The following is a 21,402-nucleotide window of genomic DNA, read 5'->3' as shown; positions in this document are numbered from 1 at the left end:
TCTCCATCTTTAGGTTACTCCATCTTCAGGTTACTCCATCTTCAGGTTGCTCCATCTTCAGGTTGCTCCATCTTTAGGTTACTCCATCCTCAGGTTACTCCATCCTCAGGTTGCTCCATCTTCAGGTTGCTCCATCTTTAGGTTACTCCATCTTCAGGTTGCTCCATCTTCAGGTTGCTCCATCTTCAGGTTGCTCCATCTTCAGGTTACTCAATCTTTAGGTTGCTCCATCTTCAGGTTACTCCATCTTCAGGTTGCTCCATCTTCAGGTTGCTTCATCTTCAGGTTGCTCCATCCTCAGGTTACTCCATCTTCAGGTTGCTCCATCTTCAGGTTGCTCCATCTTCAGGTTCCTCCATCTTCAGGTTGCTCCATCTTCAGGTTACTCCATCTTCAGGTTGCTCCATCTTCAGGTTGCTCCATCTTCAGGTTGCTCCATCTTCAGGTTACTCCATCTTCAGGTTGCTCCATCTTTAGGTTACTCCATCTTCAGTTTTCTCCATCTTCAGGTTACTCCATCCTCAGGTTGCTCCATCTTCAGGTTGCTCCATCTTTAGGTTACTCCATCTTCAGGTTGCTCCATCTTCAGGTTGCTCCATCTTCAGGTTACTCCATCTTCAGGTTGCTCCATCTTCAGGTTGCTCCATCTTCAGGTTACTCCATCTTCAGGTTGCTCCATCTTCAGGTTGCTCCATCTTCCGGTTGCTCCATCTTCAGGTTGCTCCATCTTCAGGTTGCTCCATCTTCAGGTTGCTCCATCCTCAGGTTGCTCCATCTTCAGGTTGCTCCATCTTCAGGTTGCTCCATCTTCAGGTTGCTCCATCTTCAGGTTGCTCCATCCTCAGGTTGCTCCATCCTCAGGTTACTCCATCTTCAGGTTACTCCATCTTCAGGTTGCTCCATCTTCAGGTTGCTCCATCTTCAGGTTGCTCCATCTTCAGGTTCCCCCCATCTTCAGGTTACTCCATCCTCAGGTTGCTCCATCTTCAGGTTGCTCCATCTTCAGGTTGCTCCATCTTCAGGTTGCTTCATCTTTAGGTTACTCCATCTTCAGGTTGCTCCATCTTCAGGTTACTCCATCCTCAGGTTGCTCCATCCTCAGGTTGCTCCATCCTCAGGTTACTCCATCTTCAGGTTACTCCATCTTCAGGTTGCTCCATCTTCAGGTTGCTCCATCTTCAGGTTGCTCCATCTTCAGGTTCCCCCATCTTCAGGTTACTCCATCCTCAGGTTGCTCCATCTTCAGGTTGCTCCATCTTCAGGTTGCTCCATCTTCAGGTTGCTCCATCTTTAGGTTACTCCATCTTCAGGTTGCTCCATCTTCAGGTTACTCCATCCTCAGGTTGCTCCATCCTCAGGTTGCTCCATCTTCAGATTGCTCCATCTTCAGGTTACTCCATCTTCAGGTTGCTCCATCTTTAGGTTACTCCATCTTCAGGTTGCTCCATCTTTAGGTTACTCCATCTTCAGGTTACTCCATCTTCAGGTTACTCCATCTTCAGGTTACTCCATCTTCAGGTTGCTCCATCTTCAGGTTACTCCATCTTCAGGTTGCTCCATCTTTAGGTTACTCCATCTTCAGGTTGCTCCATCTTTAGTTTACTCCATCTTCAGGTTACTCCATCTTCAGGTTACTCCATCTTCAGGTTACTCCATCTTCAGGTTGCTCCATCTTCAGGTTGCTCCATCTTCAGGTTACTCCATCTTCAGGTTGCTCCATCTTCAGGTTACTCCATCCCACTTCTCATGGCCCTTGGGCACGTCTTGGACTCTCTCCTTCTGGCTGGTTACGTTCTGGTTCTCCACCATGTTGTTGGCCTTCTGCTCCTTGCCTGGCCTGCTTTTGCTCCAGCCCATTTCCCGGTCTCTTCCTATGGTTTCAGGAGACCTCCATTTTGTTTGCTCTCTGTTCCCAGCTGCAGGTGGGCTGAGACCGGGCAAGTAGAGAGTCGGCCGAGTCCTGGGAGATTATCCCCTTGGCAGGGTTCTCCTATAACCATCTGGCGGGCCACCATCTCCCCCTTGTGCCTCCCAATCACTGCTGCACGCCCGCTGACATGGAGACCTGCTCCGACCTTTCGACCTGCGGGGGATGAGCAAACCTTTCCAAAGGTCGTAATAAGGAGGAACCTTGTAATAACGGCCGAATAATTGCAGCTATAATAGTGGGAGTCTGATAGCTCTAGGGGTCGCAGCCATCACCATGGCGACCGGGCCCCTAGCTACAGGAGCGCCCCCTCGCCACTACACTGACACTACAGACTGCAGTGGGGGGTCCGCAATCCTCCCCATCACCTGTCTCCTGCTTCACTGCTGTCCGAGGGGGAGAGAGCAAGGGCCGGCACCAGGAGGAAGAGGAGGCTGACAGCATGACCGAGGAGACACCTGACCCCTGCAGCAGCCGCCACCGCAAATAGGGCTCTGCCCCCGCCCCGACCCCGGCCTGCACCCCGCTGCTGAGGTAATCCTACTGCTCATGGAGGAGGGGTCAGAGGTCACAGACTGTCCCAACCTCAGGGGAAGCAGCGCAGGGTCCAGCATGTGGGTGAGGATTTAACCCCTTCACCTCCCCTTCTAATCACTTGTTTGCTGCAGTAAGTAAATGTCCCTGTATAGGGAGACCACAGTACAGTATGTGCCCTGTATAGGGAGACCACAGTACAGTATCTGCCCTGTATAGGGAGACCACAGTACAGTATCTGCCCTGTATAGGGAGACCACAGTACAGTATGTGCCCTGTATAGGGAGACCACAGTACAGTATCTGCCCTGTATAGGGAGACCACAGTACAGTATGTGCCCTGTATAGGGAGACCACAGTACAGTATGTGCCCTGTATAGGGAGACCACAGTACAGTATGTGCCCTGTATAGGGAGACCACAGTACAGTATCTGCCCTGTATAGGGAGACCACAGTACAGTATCTGCCCTGTATAGGGAGACCACAGTACAGTATCTGCCCTGTATAGGGAGACCACAGTACAGTATCTGCCCTGTATAGGGAGACCACAGTACAGTATGTGCCCTGTATAGGGAGACCACAGTACAGTATGTGCCCTGTATAGGGAGACCACAGTACAGTATCTGCCCTGTATAGGGAGACCACAGTACAGTATCTGCCCTGTATAGGGAGACCACAGTACAGTATGTGCCCTGTATAGGGAGACCACAGTACAGTATGTGCCCTGTATAGGGAGACCACAGTACAGTATGTGCCCTGTATAGGGAGACCACAGTACAGTATGTGCCCTGTATAGGGAGACCACAGTACAGTATGTGCCCTGTATAGGGAGACCACAGTACAGTATGTGCCCTGTATAGGGAGACCACAGTACAGTATGTGCCCTGTATAGGGAGACCACAGTACAGTATCTGCCCTGTATAGGGAGACCACAGTACAGTATGTGCCCTGTATAGGGAGACCACAGTACAGTATCTGCCCTGTATAGGGAGACCACAGTACAGTATCTGCCCTGTATAGGGAGACCACAGTACAGTATGTGCCCTGTATAGGGAGACCACAGTACAGTATGTGCCCTGTATAGGGAGACCACAGTACAGTATCTGCCCTGTATAGGGAGACCACAGTACAGTATGTGCCCTGTATAGGGAGACCACAGTACAGTATGTGCCCTGTATAGGGAGACCACAGTACAGTATCTGCCCTGTATAGGGAGACCACAGTACAGTATCTGCCCTGTATAGGGAGACCACAGTACAGTATGTGCCCTGTATAGGGAGACCACAGTACAGTATGTGCCCTGTATAGGGAGACCACAGTACAGTATCTGCCCTGTATAGGGAGACCACAGTACAGTATCTGCCCTGTATAGGGAGACCACAGTACAGTATCTGCCCTGTATAGGGAGACCACAGTACAGTATCTGCCCTGTATAGGGAGACCACAGTACAGTATCTGCCCTGTATTAGGGCTGTTCCATACATAGTAACCTGACCACATTAGAACCATTCCCGCCCCTATCAGTTTATGTTGCTGGGCTCAGAATTGTAGCATGTGAATAAGAGAAGAAGCAGAGCTGAATATGGGGAGAAGACCATGCTGCAGCACGTCTGCTTCCCGCTCACTGTCTGCATACTCACTCAGGCTCCATAGACTTCCATTATAAGCCTGAGGCCCCTTCACACGTCCGTGTCAGGAAATCCTGATCAGGAGGCCTCAAATGTCATCAGGAAAGTATCAGGAAACCATCAGGAAAGTATCAGGAAACCATCAGGAAACCATCAGGAAAGTATCAGGAAACCATCAGGAAAGTATCAGGAAACCATCAGGAAAGCATCAGGAAACCATCAGGAAACCATCAGGAAAGTATCAGGAAACCATCAGGAAAGTATTAGGAAAGTATCAGGAAACCATCAGGAAAGTATCAGGAAACCATCAGGAAAGTATCAGGAAACCATCAGGAAAGCATCAGGAAACCATCAGGAAAGTATTAGGAAAGTATCAGGAAACCATCAGGAAAGTATCAGGAAACCATCAGGAAAGTATCAGGAAACCATCAGGAAACCATCAGGAAAGTATCAGGAAACTATCAGTAAAGTATCAGGAAAGTATCAGGAAACCATCAGGAAAGTATCAGGAAAGTATCAGGAAACCATCAGGAAAAGCCTTCAGGATTTCCTGATGGAGAAGAAAAAAAGAGTGATTTCAATATGATCTAGTATGCCAACATACATCACAAGTACCCACATCGCCCCTCGTGTACCCTGCCCCTGCCTCCTCCTCATCTACCCCGCCACTGCCTCCTCCTCATCTACCCTGCCCCTGCCTCCTCCTCATCTACCCCGCCACTGCCTCCTCCTCATCTACCCTGCCCCTGCCTCCTCCTCATCTACCCTGCCCCTGCCTGGCTGCCTCCCACTCATCTACCCTGCCCCTGCCTCCTCCTCATCTACCCCGCCACTGCCTCCTCCTCATCTACCCCGCCACTGCCTCCTCCTCATCTACCCCGCCACTGCCTCCCCCTCATCTACCCTGCCCCTGCCTCCTCCTCATCTACCCTGCCACTGCCTCCTCCTCATCTACCCTGCCCCTGCCTCCTCCTCATCTACCCCGCCACTGCCTCCCACTCATCTACCCTGCCCCTGCCTGGCTTCCTCCCACTCATCTACCCTGCCCCTGCCTCCTCCTCATCTACCCTGCCCCTGCCTCCTCCTCATCTACCCTGCCCCTGCCTCCTCCTCATCTACCCCGCCACTGCCTCCTCCTCATCTACCCTGCCCCTGCCTCCTCCTCATCTACCCCGCCACTGCCTCCTCCTCATCTACCCTGCCCCTGCCTCCTCCTCATCTACCCTGCCCCTGCCTGGCTGCCTCCACTCATCTACCCCTGCCCCCTGCCTCCTCCTCATCTACCCTGCCACTGCCTCCTCCTCATCTACCCTGCCCCTGCCCTCCTCCTCATTACCCTGCCCCCTGCCTCCTCCTCATCTACCTGCCCCTGCCTGGCTGCCTCCCCACTCATCTACCCTGCACCGCCTCCCTCCTCATCTACCCCGCCACTGCCTCCTCCTCATCTACCCTGCCCCTGCCTCCTCCTCATCTACCCCGCCACTGCCTCCTCCTCATCTACCCCGCCCCTGCCTCCTCCTCATCTACCCTGCCCCTGCCTCCTCCTCATCTACCCTGCCCCTGCCTCCTCCTCATCTACCCCGCCACTGCCTCCTCCTCATCTACCCCGCCACTGCCTCCTCCTCATCTACCCTGCCCCTGCCTCCTCCTCATCTACCCTGCCCTGCCTCCTCCCTCATCTAACCCGCCACTGCCTCCTCCTCATCTACCCCGCACTAGCCTCCTCCTCATCTACCCTGCCCCTGCCTCCTCCTCATCTACCCTGCCCCTGCCTGGCTGCCTCCCACTCATCTACCCTGCCCCTGCCTCCTCCTCATCTACCCCGCCCCTGCCTCCTCCTCATCTACCCTGCCCCTGCCTCCTCCTCATCTACCCCGCCCCTGCCTCCTCCTCATCTACCCCGCCCCTGCCTCCTCCTCATCTACCCTGCCCCTGCCTCCTCCTCATCTACCCTGCCCCTGCCTCCTCCTCATCTACCCCGCCACTGCCTCCTCCTCATCTACCCTGCCCCTGCCTCCTCCTCATCTACCCTGCCCCTGCCTCCTCCTCATCTACCCCGCCACTGCCTCCTCTCATCTACCCTGCCCCTGCCTCCTCCTCATCTACCCTGCCCCTGCCTCCTCCTCATCTACCCCGCCACTGCCTCCTCCTCATCTACCCTGCCCCTGCCTCCTCCTCATCTACCCTGCCCCTGCCTCCTCCTCATCTACCCCGCCACTGCCTCCCACTCATCTACCCTGCCCCTGCCTCCTCCTCATCTACCCTGCCCCTGCCTCCTCCTCATCTACCCTGCCCCTGCCTCCTCCTCATCTACCCTGCCCCTGCCTCCTCCTCATCTACCCCGCCACTGCCTCCCCCTCATCTACCCTGCCCCCTCCTCATCTACCCTGCCCCTGCCTCCTCCTCATCTACCCTGCCCCTGCCTCCTCCTCATCTACCCCGCCACTGCCTCCTCCTCATCTACCCTGCCCCTGCCTCCTCCTCATCTACCCTGCCCCTGCCTGGCTGCCTCCCACTCATCTACCCTGCCCCTGCCTCCTCCTCATCTACCCCGCCACTGCCTCCTCCTCATCTACCCTGCCCCTGCCTCCTCCTCATCTACCCCGCCCCTGCCTCCTCCTCATCTACCCTGCCCCTGCCTCCTCCTCATCTACCCCGCCCCTGCCTCCTCCTCATCTACCCCGCCCCTGCCTCCTCCTCATCTACCCTGCCACTGCCTCCCACTCATCTACCCTGCCCCTGCCTCCTCCTCATCTACCCTGCCCCTGCCTCCTCCTCATCTACCCTGCCCCTGCCTCCTCCTCATCTACCCTGCCCCTGCCTCCTCCTCATCTACCCCGCCACTGCCTCCCCCTCATCTACCCTGCCCCCTCCTCATCTACCCTGCCCCTGCCTCCTCCTCATCTACCCTGCCCCTGCCTCCTCCTCATCTACCCTGCCCCTGCCTCCTCCTCATCTACCCTGCCCCTGCCTCCCCCTCATCTACCCCGCCACTGCCCCCCCCTCGTCTACCTTGCCACCCGGGTACGGCGGGGGGCGCTCTCCCAGGCCATCCGGAGGTGCGGACGCTTTCCTGATGAGCATCAGGAAAGCGTCCGGAGCTCCGGCGCTCCAATAGACTTCTATGGGGGCGTCCGTTCCGGGTTTCTGGATGAAAATAGGACAGGACCTAAAATATCCTGACCTATTTTCCAGAACGGACACCCTTCCTGAAAAATCCGGAAGGGTGTCCGTGTCTAATGTAATCTTATGGGTCCGGAAATCTGTCTGGATTTCCTGATAAGAAATCTGGGTGGATTTTCCGGACGTGTGAAGGGGGCCCGACTACTAAGTGAGAGCGGAGAATGGACGTGCTGCAGCTGCGGTCTTCTCCCAATCAGTACAGGTCTGAGGTCTGAGACCCGGACCAAAACTTTTGACGTCTCTTTGTGATGTCTCTATGACATGTCCAAAGTTATTTTATGGTGACGTTGAAACTTTAAAACAGTGTTTGCATCTTAAATGGTGTAGGCATCTTGTGAATAATATTGGATCTGGGCACTATACTCAGCAGGTATTGTATAGTGGCCTCCAGTAGAGTGTTCAGTTATGGCTGTCAACACTGAAGAATGGGTGTAAGTTTTTGCTCCGGGTGCAGGATAGGCTAGCTATATCTCCGGTCTGTGTGTGTGTGGGGGGGGGGCGGGCTGTGTGCGTGTTTGTGCTGTGTGTGTGTGCTGTATGTGTGTGTGCTGTATGTGTGTGTGTCTATGTGCTGTACTACAACCTCATCATGGCCTGCTGGCAGTTCATGATGGGAGTTGTGGTTTTTCAGCTGGAGAGTTAAAGATTGGTTGGTACCCAATGATTAGGAAATGACACAGTACAGTCCATTAATTATAGGGGACTGTGGTACAGTACATGAGGTGGAGGCAGGGACAGTTCATTAAGACACGGTGGCACATTACAGGGAGTCGCCTTAGATTTCATTTTTTTTGTTCTCTGACTGATGGGATGGGGGGCCCATCAGCCTTTAGCTACGCCCCTGTGATAGGGCATAGTAGTTTCATTTAGTTGCAGTTGCTATTACAATGAAAAAAGTAGAAAAAAATCAAAGTGCAAAAATAGTGAAAAAAAAATTGCCGGCAAATCGGCAAAAATGCCGACTCCTCTAATGGTTAATAATTAATAAAACACATTTTCGTTGTAATAAAGTCACTTTCGTTGTTCAATAATTTAATTAAAACAAATTCATCATTTTGCAATTAAATATACTGTTATACTGTATATATATAAATAAATAAATGTGTATTTATATATATATTTATTTTATTTACAGTATATTTAATTGCAAAAAGTATAAATTCGGTTTAATTAATTAATTAAATAAATAATTAAAAAAAAAAAAAAAAAACCCACATAGGGTCCCCCCTATTTTTATAACCAGCCGGGTTAAAAACCAAGCGACAGCAGCCTGGTAACACCAGGGTGGGAAGAGCCATTGGTTTAGGCCCTCCCCAGCCTAAATCTTACCAGCCTGCTGCCGCCCGGTCCAGGAGACCACTGGCACCCGGCTCTTCCCAGTACCCCTGGTGGCATTGGGTACTGGGGTAATAATAGGGGGTTAGTGTTAGCCATTTTATACCGGCTAACACTAGGCCCCAACTTAGTAATGGATTCCGTCTATTAGACGGCTTCCACTACTAAGTCTATAAAGTAAAGAAATAAAGACAAGACACAAGTTAAAAAAAAAAGTTTTTATTCAAATAAAAACACCCCCACACCCCTCATTGACCATTTTATAAAAAAAAAAAAAAAACAAAAACGCTGGTCATCGACGTAGTCCACGGAATCCGACGTAATCCACAGGATACCGATATCTGAAAAACAAAAAGGGAGAAACACACAAACAGGAGCACAACACCCATCATTGTGAGCGGTGTTGTGCTCCTTACAGTATGCAGCATCTTTACAGATCGCTGCTTACAGTCTGGCTCCCAAGGGGTTAAGGGAGGATGTATTGCATCCCCCTTAACCCCCGGGGGGCCAGACTGATGTCAGACTGCACCCATCCCAGCAAGGAAGGGGTTAAGTGACCCCCCTTCCTTGCTGGGAGGGGTGCAGTGCTGGGGAGGGGGTGGGGAGAGCTCTATACTCACCCCGATGTGTCCTCTTCGCTGGTCCGCAGCACAATGAAGTCACTGTGCTGCGGACCGGCTCATTATATGTGCGCTCAGCCGAACAGCCAATCAGCTGAGCGCACATATAATTCTAAATGTTTCTTCTAATAATGCTATTGTGATAACCAGGGCCGTTTTAATACATTGGTGGGCCCAGTGCACAGCCCTCAAGAGTGGGCCCCCCTTCCCTTTCGGCACATTGTATAATGTACTGAATTTGCCCCCACACTGTATCAGGAGCCCCAACACATACAGTAGTTAGGTCCCTTGTACCCCTGTACAGTAGTTACACCCCTCTGTACCCCTACATAGTTACACCCCTCTGTGCCTCCATAGTTTTAAGGTGTCCCTGTAGTATATAGACCCTCATGTGCTCCTCCAGTTATATACAGCCCTCCTGTGCGCTCCCCTATTAGTATATAGCCCCCCTGTGCACTCTCCCCAGTAGTATATAGCCCCCCTGTGCTCTCCCACAATAGTATATAGCCCCCCTGTGCTCTCCCCCAATAGTATATAGCCCCCCTGTGCTCTCCCACAATAGTATATAGCCCCCCTGTGCTCTCCCACAATAGTATATAGCCCCCCTGTGCTCTCCCACAATAGTATATAGCCCCCCTCTGCTCTCCCCCAATAGTATATAGCCCCCCTGTGCTCTCCCCCAATAGTATATAGCCCCCCTGTGCTCTCCCCCAATAGTATATAGCCCCCCTGTGCTCTCCCCCAATAGTATATAGCCCCCTGTGCTCTCCCACAATAGTATATAGCCCCCCTGTGCTCTCCCCCAATAGTATATAGCCCCCCTGTGCTCCCCCTCAATAGTATATAGCCCCCCTGTGCTCTCCCCAATAGTAAATAGCCCCCCTGTGCTCTCCATAATATATAGCCCCCTGTGCTCTCCCCCATAGTATATAGACCCCTGTACTCCCCAATAGTATATAGCTCCCCTGTGCTCCCCCATAGTATATAGCCCCCTGTGCTCCCCAGTAGTATATAGACCCCTGTGCTCCCCAATAGTATATAGCTCCCCTGTGCTCCCCCATAGTATATAGCCCCCTCTGCTCCCCAGTAGTATATAGACCCCTGTGCTCCCCAGTAGTATATAGTCCCCTGTGCTCCCCCATAGTATATAGCTCCCCTGTGCACCCCCATAGTATATAGACCCCTGTGCTCCCCAGTAGTATATAGCCCCCTGTGCTCCCCCATAGTATATAGCTCCCCTGTGCTCCCCCATAGTATATAGCCCCCTGTGCTCCCCCATAGTATATAGCTCCCCTGTGCTCCCCATAGTATATAGCCCCCTGTGCTCCCCAATAGTATATAGCCCCCTGTGCTCCCCAGTAGTATATAGCTCCCCTGTGCGCCCCAATAGTATATAGCCCCCTGTGCTCCCCAATAGTATATAGCCCCCGTTCTCCCCCATAGTATATAGCCCCCTGTGCTCCCCAATAGTATATAGCCCCCCTTCTCCCCCATAGTATATAGCCCCCTGTGCTCTCCCCCATAGTATGTAGCTCCCCTGTGCTCCCCCATAGTATATAGCCCCCTGTGCTCCCCAATAGTATATAGCCCCCGTTCTCCCCAATAGTATATAGCCCCCCTTCTCCCCCATAGTATATAGCCCCCTGTGCTCTCCCCCATAGTATATAGCTCCCCTGTGCTCCCCCATAGTATATAGCCCCCTGTGCTCCCCCATAGTATATAGCCCCCTGTGCTCCCCAATAGTATATAGCCCCCGTTCTCCCCAATAGTATATAGCCCCCGTTCTCCCCCATAGTATATAGCCCCCTGTTCTCCCCAATAGTATATAGCCCCCTGTGCTCCCCCATAGTATATAGCCCCCTGTGCTCCCCAATAGTATATGTGCTCCCCCTCCCATATAACATTGAAAAAAACAAACACTTACTCACCTAGGTCCACGCGTTCCTCTTCTCTTCCCTCCTGTGGCCGCACTTCCTGTGGTCACAAGAGGCTGCACTCCCCTTACCCTCGCGCCGACGCTCCAGTGACGTCGGGTGCTAGAGGGAGAGTGCGGCCTCTTGTGACCACAGGAAGTGCGGCCACAAGAGTGACTGACAGGGAGGGAGCCAATGGCTCTCTCTCTGTCAGTGTTGCTGCTGCTGCATCGCTGAAGCGCCGCAGCAGCAGCGGACGGGGGCAGCGGCGGACGGGGGGGCCCTGCAGGGGGCGCCATGGAGGGGTAAGTAGATTACCCATCCATGGCGCTCCCCCCTGACAGGCTGGTGGCCGGAGCCCTGTGCGACCGCACGCGCACCATGTGCCCTCTGGTTACAGCGGCCCTGGTGATAACATAATTAGAAGAAACATTTGATGTTTTCATTAAAGTAAAGTATTAATTATGACAGAAAACTCTGTTGCCGGCATATGAATGACCGGCTTTAACCCCTTAACGACAAAGGACGTATATTTAAGCCCTATTGTTGGTAAGGGGCTTCAGAACGCTCTGAACCGCTGCGGTCTCGGGTGCTGCGTGTAGCCCAGGACCGCGGCTATTAGCGGGCAATGTCCGATTGCCGTGCCCGCTAATAAAGTAATCAGATGCAGCTGTCAAAGTTGACAGCTGCATCTAATTACCGGATCCAGCGCTTCCCTGGTGTCTAGTGGCGGAGATCGCTCCCCCGGGACGTTGTCCCGGAGGAGTGATCTCCGTATCTATTACGTGCCGGTGACCGCTCCAAGATGCCGCTGACCCCGGCTCGGCACTCGTTTGTTATCGGCTGCAGCAGCCGAAAGCAAACCAGTGCCAATCTCATTGATCTTTGCTGTATAAGTATACAGCATAGATCTCAATGAGAGATCAGTGTGTATATACTAGAAGTCCCAAGGGCTCATGTGGGTCTCTAGGTGGAAAAATGCAAGTGCTATGTATGGCCTTATATACACAAGGAGGAAAAAACGAAAAACGCAAAAATCGAAATTGGCCCCGTCCTTAAGGGGGTAATAGTTAATATTTAATTAATAAAACACATTTTCATTGTAATAAAATCAGTTTCGTTGTTCAATAATTTAATTAAAACAAATCCATCATTGTGCAAGTAAATATACTGTAAATATATATATATGTGTATATAAATAAATGTATATTTATATATATATATTTACAGTATATTTAATTGCAAAAGTATGGATTGGGTTTAATTAAATTATTGAACAATAAAAGTAACTTTATTAGAATGAAAATGTGTTTTATTAATGAAATCTGTTGAGCATTAGAGGAGTCGGCATTATTGCAGAGGATGGCTAACCCGGTAATGCCGATTCCTGTTTCCTGCTTTCCCAGCTGCATCCAGAGGTGTTTGCATCACTTTCTAAAGATGTCTTTGATGTCTTGGATTTTATTATAGTGCTTGATAATCCCCCTATTCTTCTTCTTCTTCCAGCCATTTTTCTGCGCGTAATACAGCCCGAACCGCTTTGCACACAGACTCCATTCAAACTGCGTTTCGAAGCCCTCGGCGGTGTGTGGTGTGCTATTTTTTGTTTAGATCGGATTTGTCGTTTTTAAGAAATTTACGGTTAAAGACCCCAAATTTCCCATAGAAAATAATGGCCCATTGGAAATAATGGGCACACTAACCGCTGACAGCCAATCACAGCACATATGCAAATAGCTGAAATATAGCAGCCAATAGGAACTCTAAGGTCCTGTCAGGCAATGTATCACACCATCCACAGTCACATGTCCACTATCGGCCAATAGAAGATGTAATATATGGAAGGTCCTTAACGATTTTGTCTCCCCGACATGAGTAAGAATGTCATGGTAACCGAGCAATGGTCTTTACCATTATAAGTAGCAGAGGTCAGTCAGTAAAATAGCAGAGCTGAGGCAGCCATGTAGCAGGGACGGTACCCAAGTCGCTCTTAAAGGGATCCAGGTCGCTCTTTAAAGGACTTATTTAGCTCTTTAAGAGTGAAATTGGTCCCTTTAAGAGCGATCTGGATCCCTTTAAGAGCGACCTGGGTCTCTATGAGAGCGAAGGGACCCAAGTCGCTCTTAAAGGGATGGGACCCAAGTCGCTCTTAAAGGGATGGGACCCAAGTCGCTCTTAAAGGGATGGGACCCAAGTCGCTCTTAAAGGGATGGGACCCAAGTCGCTCTTAAAGAGACAGCACCAAGGATTAAAGTTTCGCTTAAAAGGAAGTCACTGGTAAAGGGGCGCTCTGGAGGTCACCGGTAATGGGGCGCTCTGGAGGTCACCGGTAAAGAGGCGCTCTGGAGGTCACCGGTAATGGGGCGCTCTGGAGGTCACCGGTAAAGGGGCGCTCTGGAGGTCACCGGTAATGGGGCGCTCTGGAGGTCACCGGTAATGGGGCGCTCTGGAGGTCACCGGTAATGGGGCGCTCTGGAGGTCACCGGTAATGGGGCGCTCTGGAGGTCACCGGTAATGGGGCGCTCTGGAGGTCACCGGTAATGGGGCGCTCTGGAGGTCACCGGTAATGGGGCGCTCTGGAGGTCAACCGGTAAAACGGGCGCTCTGGAGGTCACCGGTAAAGAGGCGCTCTGGAGGTCACCGGTAAACGGGCGCTCTGGAGGTCACCGGTAATGGGGGCGCTCTGGAGGTCACCGGTAATGGGGCGCTCTGGAGGTCACCGGTAAAGGGGCGCTCTGGAGGTCACCGGTAAAGGGGCGCTCTGGAGGTCACCGGTAAAGGGGCGCTCTGGAGGTCACCGGTAAAGGGGCGCTCTGGAGGTCACCGGTAAAGGGGCGCTCTGGAGGTCACCGGTAATGGGGCGCTCTGGAGGTCACCGGTAAATGGGGCGCTCTGGAGGTCACCGGTAAAGGGGCGCTCTGGAGGTCACCGGTAAAGGGGCGCTCTGGAGGTCACCGGTAAAGGGCGCTCTGGAGGTCACCGGTAAGGGGCGCTCTGGAGGTCACCGGTAATGGGGCGCTCTGGAGGGTCACCGGTAAAGGGGCGCTCTGGAGGTCACCGGTAATGGGGCGCTCTGGAGGTCACCGGTAAAGGGGCGCTCTGGAGGTCACCGGTAATGGGGCGCTCTGGAGGTCACCGGTAAAGGGGCGCTCTGGAGGTCACCGGTAAAGGGGCGCTCTGGAGGTCACCGGTAAAGGGGCGCTCTGGAGGTCACTGGTAATGGGGCGCTCTGGAGGTCACTGGTAAAGGGGCGCTCTGGAGGTCACTGGTAAAGGGGCGCTCTGGAGGTCACCGGTAAAGGGGCGCTCTGGAGGTCACCGGTAAAGGGGCGCTCTGGAGGTCACCGGTAAAGGGGCGCTCTTTCAAGCACTAAGTATTTCCCTGGAAATACAAATCTAGTTTGTTATTGTTATTTTAACCAGATTCGTTACAAACTTTCTCTAAGTTCCGTTCGGTGACTTTTTGCAAAGTTCATAAGGTCACTGGTTGGTTACGGTTGGGTTGGCTCACCCCCAGTGCCTGGTAATGTAGTCTGGCTGTCCGCCAAGTGTGTGCAAGTGACGATCCGGAGTTACAGGTCGGCCACATGGTTTCTGGGACCATTCAAGGTGCTGAAATGCATCAACATAGTCACCTACAAACTCTGTCTGCCTCCCTCCATGCGGATCCCATGCGGATTTCATGTCTCTCCCCTAAAATCTACAGGAAGCCCATCCCTACTCTTCCTCTGATGTCTACTCTGTCAAGGACATCCTAGCCATGAAGATGTTAGAGGAAGAAGATACCTTTTGGCTGTTTGGAAGGGTTTCAGTCCGGGGAGCCCGAATCCAACAACCTAGATCAGGGCCTCAGGGTACTGTTACAGCCACCGCACGTACCTAATGGTCGTCCCAGAACTTCATGGATGGACCTGGTCAGTGACCTGAAGAGAGCTGGGACCATGTAACGACCCCAATGGTAGTAGAGATGAGGGCTGGCCAGGCAGGGGTGGTGTCAGAGAGTCAGAATAGTTTAGTGTAAGTGCAGGCGATGCAGGTCAGCCAGACATAATGTGGCAGTGGTGTTTGGAATACAAGAGGTTGCAGAGCTGGATGCAGCCCCAGCGCACAGTATGGCGAGTGAGTTAGGGTTAGGGAAAGGCCGGGTCACACACAGCAGTAGCAGCAAGGTAGATGAGGGTCAGGCAGAGGCAAGGTCTGGACATAGGAGACCAGTACAGGATCAGCAATACTACTTACCACTATTGGCGAGCGCTTTACTGTCGGCCCAGGAAGTTGCTGCCAGTGCACTGCCCCGAGAGGTCAGACCAAGAACTGCAGCCATGGTGGAAGCAGTAGGAGTCACCAGCAGAGGAACCTGGAGGCAGACAGCTGAAAGGTGGAGCAGAGAACGGCAGCGGTGGGTGTCTGGGCACACTGCACCTCAGCGGATGCCAACCACCATCATGGAGTATAATCCAGCAGGGTACACAGGGTCCCCCTGCTCACACCAGCGCATGTCCAGGCCCGGGGGATGTCACCAAACAGACATGGGAGAAGGTCATGTAGTCAGAAGGCACCAAAATACAACTTTCTGGTATCAACTCCACCGAGGAAGGACAACTCCAAAAACACAGTCCCCACATGAATCATGGGGAAGGACGACACCGTACTTTGGGGGGTTTCTGCAAAGAGGAGAGGATGACTGCAGCATAAAGAAGGGAGGATGGATGGGGCCGTGTATCACCAAATACAACAACCTCCTCCCCTCAGTAAGAGCAGTGAGGACGGATGGTGGCCGAGTCTTCCAGTCTTCCAGGAGGAGACCGACAGCCGGGACAACTAAGGAGGAGACCGACAGCCGGGACAACAAAGGAGGAGACCCACAGCCGGGACAACAAAGGAGGAGACCGACAGCCGGGACAACTAAGGAGGAGACCCCCAGCCGAGACGACTAAGGAGGAGACCGACAGCCGGGACAACTAAGGAGGAGACCGACAGCCGGGACAACAAAGGAGGAGACCGACAGCCGGGACAACTAAGGAGGAGACCCCCAGCCGAGACGACTAAGGAGGAGACCGACAGCCGGGACAACTAAGGAGGAGACCGACAGCCGGGACAACTAAGGAGGAGACCGACAGCCGGGACGACTAAGGAGGAGACCGACAGCCGGGACAACTAAGGAGGAGACCCCCAGCCGGGACAACTAAGGAGGAGACCCCCAGCCGGGACAACTAAGGAGGAGACCCCCAGCCGGGACAACTAAGGAGGAGACCCCCAGCCGGGACAACTAAGGAGGAGACCGACAGCCGGGACAACTAAGGAGGAGACACACAGCCGGGACAACAAAGGAGGAGACACACAGCCAGGACAACTAAGGAGGAAACACACAGCCGGACAACTAAGGAGGAGACACACAGCCGGGACAACTAAGGAGGAGACCGAGAGCCGGGACAACTAAGGAGGAGACCCCCAGCCAGGACAACTAAGGAGGAGACCCCCACCCGGGACAACTAAGGAGGAGACCGACAGCCGGGACGACTAAGGAGGAGACCCCCAGCCGGGACGACTAAGGAGGAGACCCCCAGCCGGGACAACTAAGGAGGAGACCCCCAGCCGGGACAACTAAGGAGGAGACCCCCAGCCGGGACAACTAAGGAGGAGACCCCCAGCCGGGACAACTGAGGAGGAGACACACAGCCGGGACAACTAAGGAGGAGACCCCCAGCCAGGACAACTAAGGAGGAGACACACAGCCGGGACAACTGAGGAGGAGACCCCCAGCCGGGACAACTAAGGAGGAAACCCACAGCCGGGACAACTAAGGAGGAGACCCCCAGCCGGAAGAACTAAGAAGGAAACCCCCAGCCGGGACAACTAAGGAGGAACCCCCCAGGTGAGAAAACTAGGGAGTGGCTACGTATGAAGCATTTCATGGTCCTGGAGTGGCCTAGACCCCAGCGACAGCCCCAAAACCTGTGGAGATGTGTATGGGGGAGGGGGGGGGGGGCACAATCCTGCTGCAGGGTCTGCTAACCTGGAATAAAATGGTGACTAATTCCTTATAAATCCTCCAATGTGATTATCTGGAAGGTTCTGTCTCTTACAGGTGACATCACTGACCAGAGATACTACCCCCCTCTCCATTCTCTGGATCAGATACTTACCCCCTGGACCTCCTCTCTCTGGATTACCCACCTGGTAGCTTGCAGGCATCTTTCCATTGACTTGTATGTGTGATGCGTTCTGTGACGGACACGTGACCAGGACGGAGCTCACACCAGAGTGCTGCTTCTTCTCTTACTGTCTCTGCAGATTATTACGGCTCCATAACTCTGACAAACCTGACATCAGAAACATCTGGCCTCTACCGCTGCACGGCCACCAACCAGCTGGGATCCCAGACGTGTGCTGTGGAGCTGCACATCCGTGGAGGTCGGTATCCATGGGCGGCAGAGGAGGAGGCCTTGTGTGTCAGTACTCACTCACTTCTGTCTTACAGGCTTCATGGCAGCAATGGGGATATTCTCAGCAATCACAATCACTCTCATCATGGCCTTGGTTCTCTTAGCACTCTTCGTCTTGGTTTTGTGCCTACACCAGCAAAGCCGAGGAAAGTGGCCGGAAGAAGCGTACAGGTAAGGGATGACAGAGAGCGGTGCACAGGAACAGTCTCAGAGAGGGATGACAGAGAGCGGTGTACAGGAACAGTCTCAGAGAGGGATGACAGAGAGCAGTGTACAGGAACAGTCTCAGAGAGGGATGACAGAGAGCGGTGTACAGGAACAGTCTCAGAGAGGGATGACAGAGAGCGGTGTACAGTAACAGTCTCAGAGAGGGATGACAGAGAGCGGTGTACAGGAACAGTCTCAGAGAGGGATGACAGAAAGCGGTGTACAGGAACAGTCTCAGAGAGGGATGACAGAGAGCGGTGTACAGGAACAGTCTCAGAGCGGGATGACAGAGAGCGGTGTACAGGAACAGTCTCAGAGAGGGATGACAGAGAGCGGTGTACAGGAACAGTCTCAGAGAGGGATGACAGAGAGCGGTGCACAGTAACAGTCTCAGAGCGGGATGACAGAGAGCGGTGTACAGGAACAGTCTCAGAGAGGGATGACAGAGAGCGGTGCACAGGAACAGTCTCAGAGAGGGATGACAGAGAGCAGTGTACAGGAACAGTCTCAGAGAGGGATGACAGAGAGCGGTGTACAGGAACAGTCTCAGAGAGGGATGACAGAGAGCGGTGCACAGGAACAGTCTCAGAGAGGGATGACAGAGAGCGGTGCACAGGAACAGTCTCAGAGCGGGATGACAGAGAGCGGTGCACAGGAACAGTCTCAGAGAGGGATGACAGAGCGGTGCACAGGAACAGTCTCAGAGAGGGATGACAGAGAGCGGTGCACAGGAACAGTCTCAGAGAGGGATGACAGAGAGCGGTGCACAGTAACAGTCTCAGAGCGGGATGACAGAGAGCGGTGTACAGGAACAGTCTCAGAGAGGGATGACAGAGAGCGGTGCACAGGAACAGTCTCAGAGAGGGATGACAGAGAGCGGTGCACAGGAACAGTCTCAGAGAGGGATGACAGAGAGCAGTGTACAGGAACAGTCTCAGAGAGGGATGACAGAGAGCGGTGTACAGGAACAGTCTCAGAGAGGGATGACAGAGAGCGGTGCACAGGAACAGTCTCAGAGAGGGATGACAGAGAGCGGTGCACAGGAACAGTCTCAGAGAGGGATGACAGAGAGCGGTGCACAGGAACAGTCTCAGAGCGGGATGACAGAGAGCGGTGCGCAGTAACAGTCTCAGAGAGGGATGACAGAGAGCGGTGTACAGGAACAGTCTCAGAGAGGGATGACAGAGAGCGGTGTACAGGAACAGTCTCAGAGAGGGATGACAGAGAGCGGTGCACAGGAACAGTCTCAGAGAGGGATGACAGAGAGCGGTGCACAGGAACAGTCTCAGAGCGGGATGACAGAGAGCGGTGCACAGGAACAGTCTCAGAGAGGGATGACAGAGCGGTGCACAGGAACAGTCTCAGAGAGGGATGACAGAGAGCGGTGCACAGGAACAGTCTCAGAGAGGGATGACAGAGAGCGGTGCACAGGAACAGTCTCAGAGCGGTGTACAGGAACAGTCTCAGAGAGGGATGACAGAGAGCGGTGCACAGGAACAGTCTCAGAGAGGGATGACAGAGCGGTGCACAGGAACAGTCTCAGAGAGGGATGACAGAGAGCGGTGTACAGGAACAGTCTCAGAGAGGGATGACAGAGAGCGGTGTACAGGAACAGTCTCAGAGAGGGATGACAGAGAGCGGTGTACAGGAACAGTCTCAGAGAGGGATGACAGAGAGCGGTGTACAGGAACAGTCTCAGAGCGGGATGACAGAGAGCGGTGCACAGGAACAGTCTCAGAGAGGGATGACAGAGAGCGGTGTACAGGAACAGTCTCAGAGAGGGATGACAGAGAGCGGTGTACAGGAACAGTCTCAGAGAGGGATGACAGAGAGCGGTGTACAGGAACAGTCTCAGAGAGGGATAGATATGATGGGCGGGGCAGGAATAGATATGATGGGCGGGGCAGCGGGGGAGGAATAGATATGATGGGCGGGGCAGGAATAGATATGATAGGCGGGGCAGGAATAGATATGATGGGCGGGGCAGGAATAGATATGATGGGCGGGGCAGCAGGGGAGGAATAGATATGATGGGCGGGGCAGGAATAGATATGATGGGCGGGGCAGGAATAGATATGATAGGCGGAGGAGGAATAGATATGATGGGGGGGGCAGGAATAGATATGATGGGCGGGGCAGCGGGGGAGGAATAGATATGATGGGCGGGGCAGGAATAGATATGGGCGGGGCAGGAATAGATATGATGGGCGGGGCAGGAATAGATATGATGGGCGGGGCAGCGGGGCAGGAATAGATATGATGGGCGGGGCAGCAGGGGAGGAATAGATATGATGGGCGGGGCAGGAATAGATATGATGGGCGGGGCAGCAGGGGAGGAATAGATATGATGGGCGGGGGAGGAATAGATATGATAGGCGGGGCAGGAATAGATATGATAGGCGGGGCAGCGGGGGAGGAATAGATATGATGGGCGGGGCAGGAATAGATATGATGGGCGGGGCAGCGGGGCAGGAATAGATATGATGGGCGGGGCAGGAATAGATATGATGGGCGGGGCAGCAGGGGAGGAATAGATATGATAGGCGGAGGAGGAATAGATATGATGGGGGGGGCAGGAATAGATATAATGGGCGGGGCAGCGGGGGAGGAATAGATATGATGGGCGGGGCAGGAATAGATATGGGCGGGGCAGGAATAGATATGATGGGCGAGGCAGGAATAGATATGATGGGCGGGGCATCGGGGCAGGAATAGATATGATGGGCGGGGCAGCAGGGGAGGAATAGATATGATGGGCGGGGCAGGAATAGATATGATGGGCGGGGCAGGAATTGATATGATGGGCGGGGCAGCAGGGGAGGAATAGATATGATGGGCGGGGGAGGAATAGATATGATGGGCGGGGCAGGAATAGATATGATGGGCGGGGCAGGAATAGATATAATGGGCGGGGCAGCGGGGGAGGAATAGATATGATGGGCGGGGCAGCAGGGGAGGAATAGATATGATGGGCGGGGCAGGAATAGATATGATGGGCGGGGGAGGAATAGATATGATGGGCGGGGCAGCAATAGATATGATGGGCGGGGCAGCGGGGGAGGAATAGATATGATGGGCGGGGCAGCACTTACGCTCCAGCTGGGGGTCTTGGTGGAGGGATAGACGTTTCTCCCATCCTCCCCATAAACAGCTAGGCACTTCCTATGTTCCCTATAGGGGGGAGGAGTCATGTGAAGCCCACCTATCAGACGCCACCAGGCTATGTAACTCCCATATCTTTCCTTCCTAGTGTGGAGAATCCGTCCTCCGGGAAGCGTCATGTGACCAGCAGCCCCTGCAGTGACTGCACTCCATCCAGCAGGGGGCCTCCTCATATCCTATACCTGGATGTGTCCACCATCAACCCCCACCCCCTTATGGAAGAGTCCAACACCCCCTCCCAGGAGAGCAGTGCGGAGACTAGTCCAGCCCTGCCCTCGCCCCGCTACTCACTGCACTCCGGATACCTGGTGTGAACGCGCACTAATAACCCAGGAAAGATGCTGCACAATAAAACCTAATATACAGAGTGCTGTCTTATCTGACCCAAGGGAGGCGTCCATTATATACAGCCAGGGCAGCAACGCTGGGTAACTCCGGTCACACTGTGG

The 21,402-nt window shown here is 53.4% G+C and overlaps 1 protein-coding gene across 1 annotated transcript; it reads left to right on the top strand.

Moving 5' to 3' along the window:
* Nucleotides 1-13,031: 13,031 nt before the first annotated feature.
* LOC138770952 (coxsackievirus and adenovirus receptor homolog) lies at nt 13,032-21,308 on the top strand. The gene is made up of 4 exons (XM_069950300.1): nt 13,032-13,067; nt 17,433-17,552; nt 17,620-17,755; nt 21,042-21,308. Exons 1-4 carry the CDS (start codon nt 13,040-13,042, stop codon nt 21,265-21,267), a joined length of 510 nt encoding a protein of 169 aa, XP_069806401.1. The 5' UTR covers nt 13,032-13,039; the 3' UTR covers nt 21,268-21,308.
* Nucleotides 21,309-21,402: the final 94 nt, after the last annotated feature.

Source organism: Dendropsophus ebraccatus, chromosome 13 (genome assembly GCF_027789765.1).
Source record: "Dendropsophus ebraccatus isolate aDenEbr1 chromosome 13, aDenEbr1.pat, whole genome shotgun sequence".
NCBI lineage: Eukaryota > Metazoa > Chordata > Amphibia > Anura > Hylidae > Dendropsophus > Dendropsophus ebraccatus.
The sequence above is the reverse complement of the archived record's forward strand: the minus strand, read 5'-3'. Positions and strand labels throughout refer to the sequence as shown.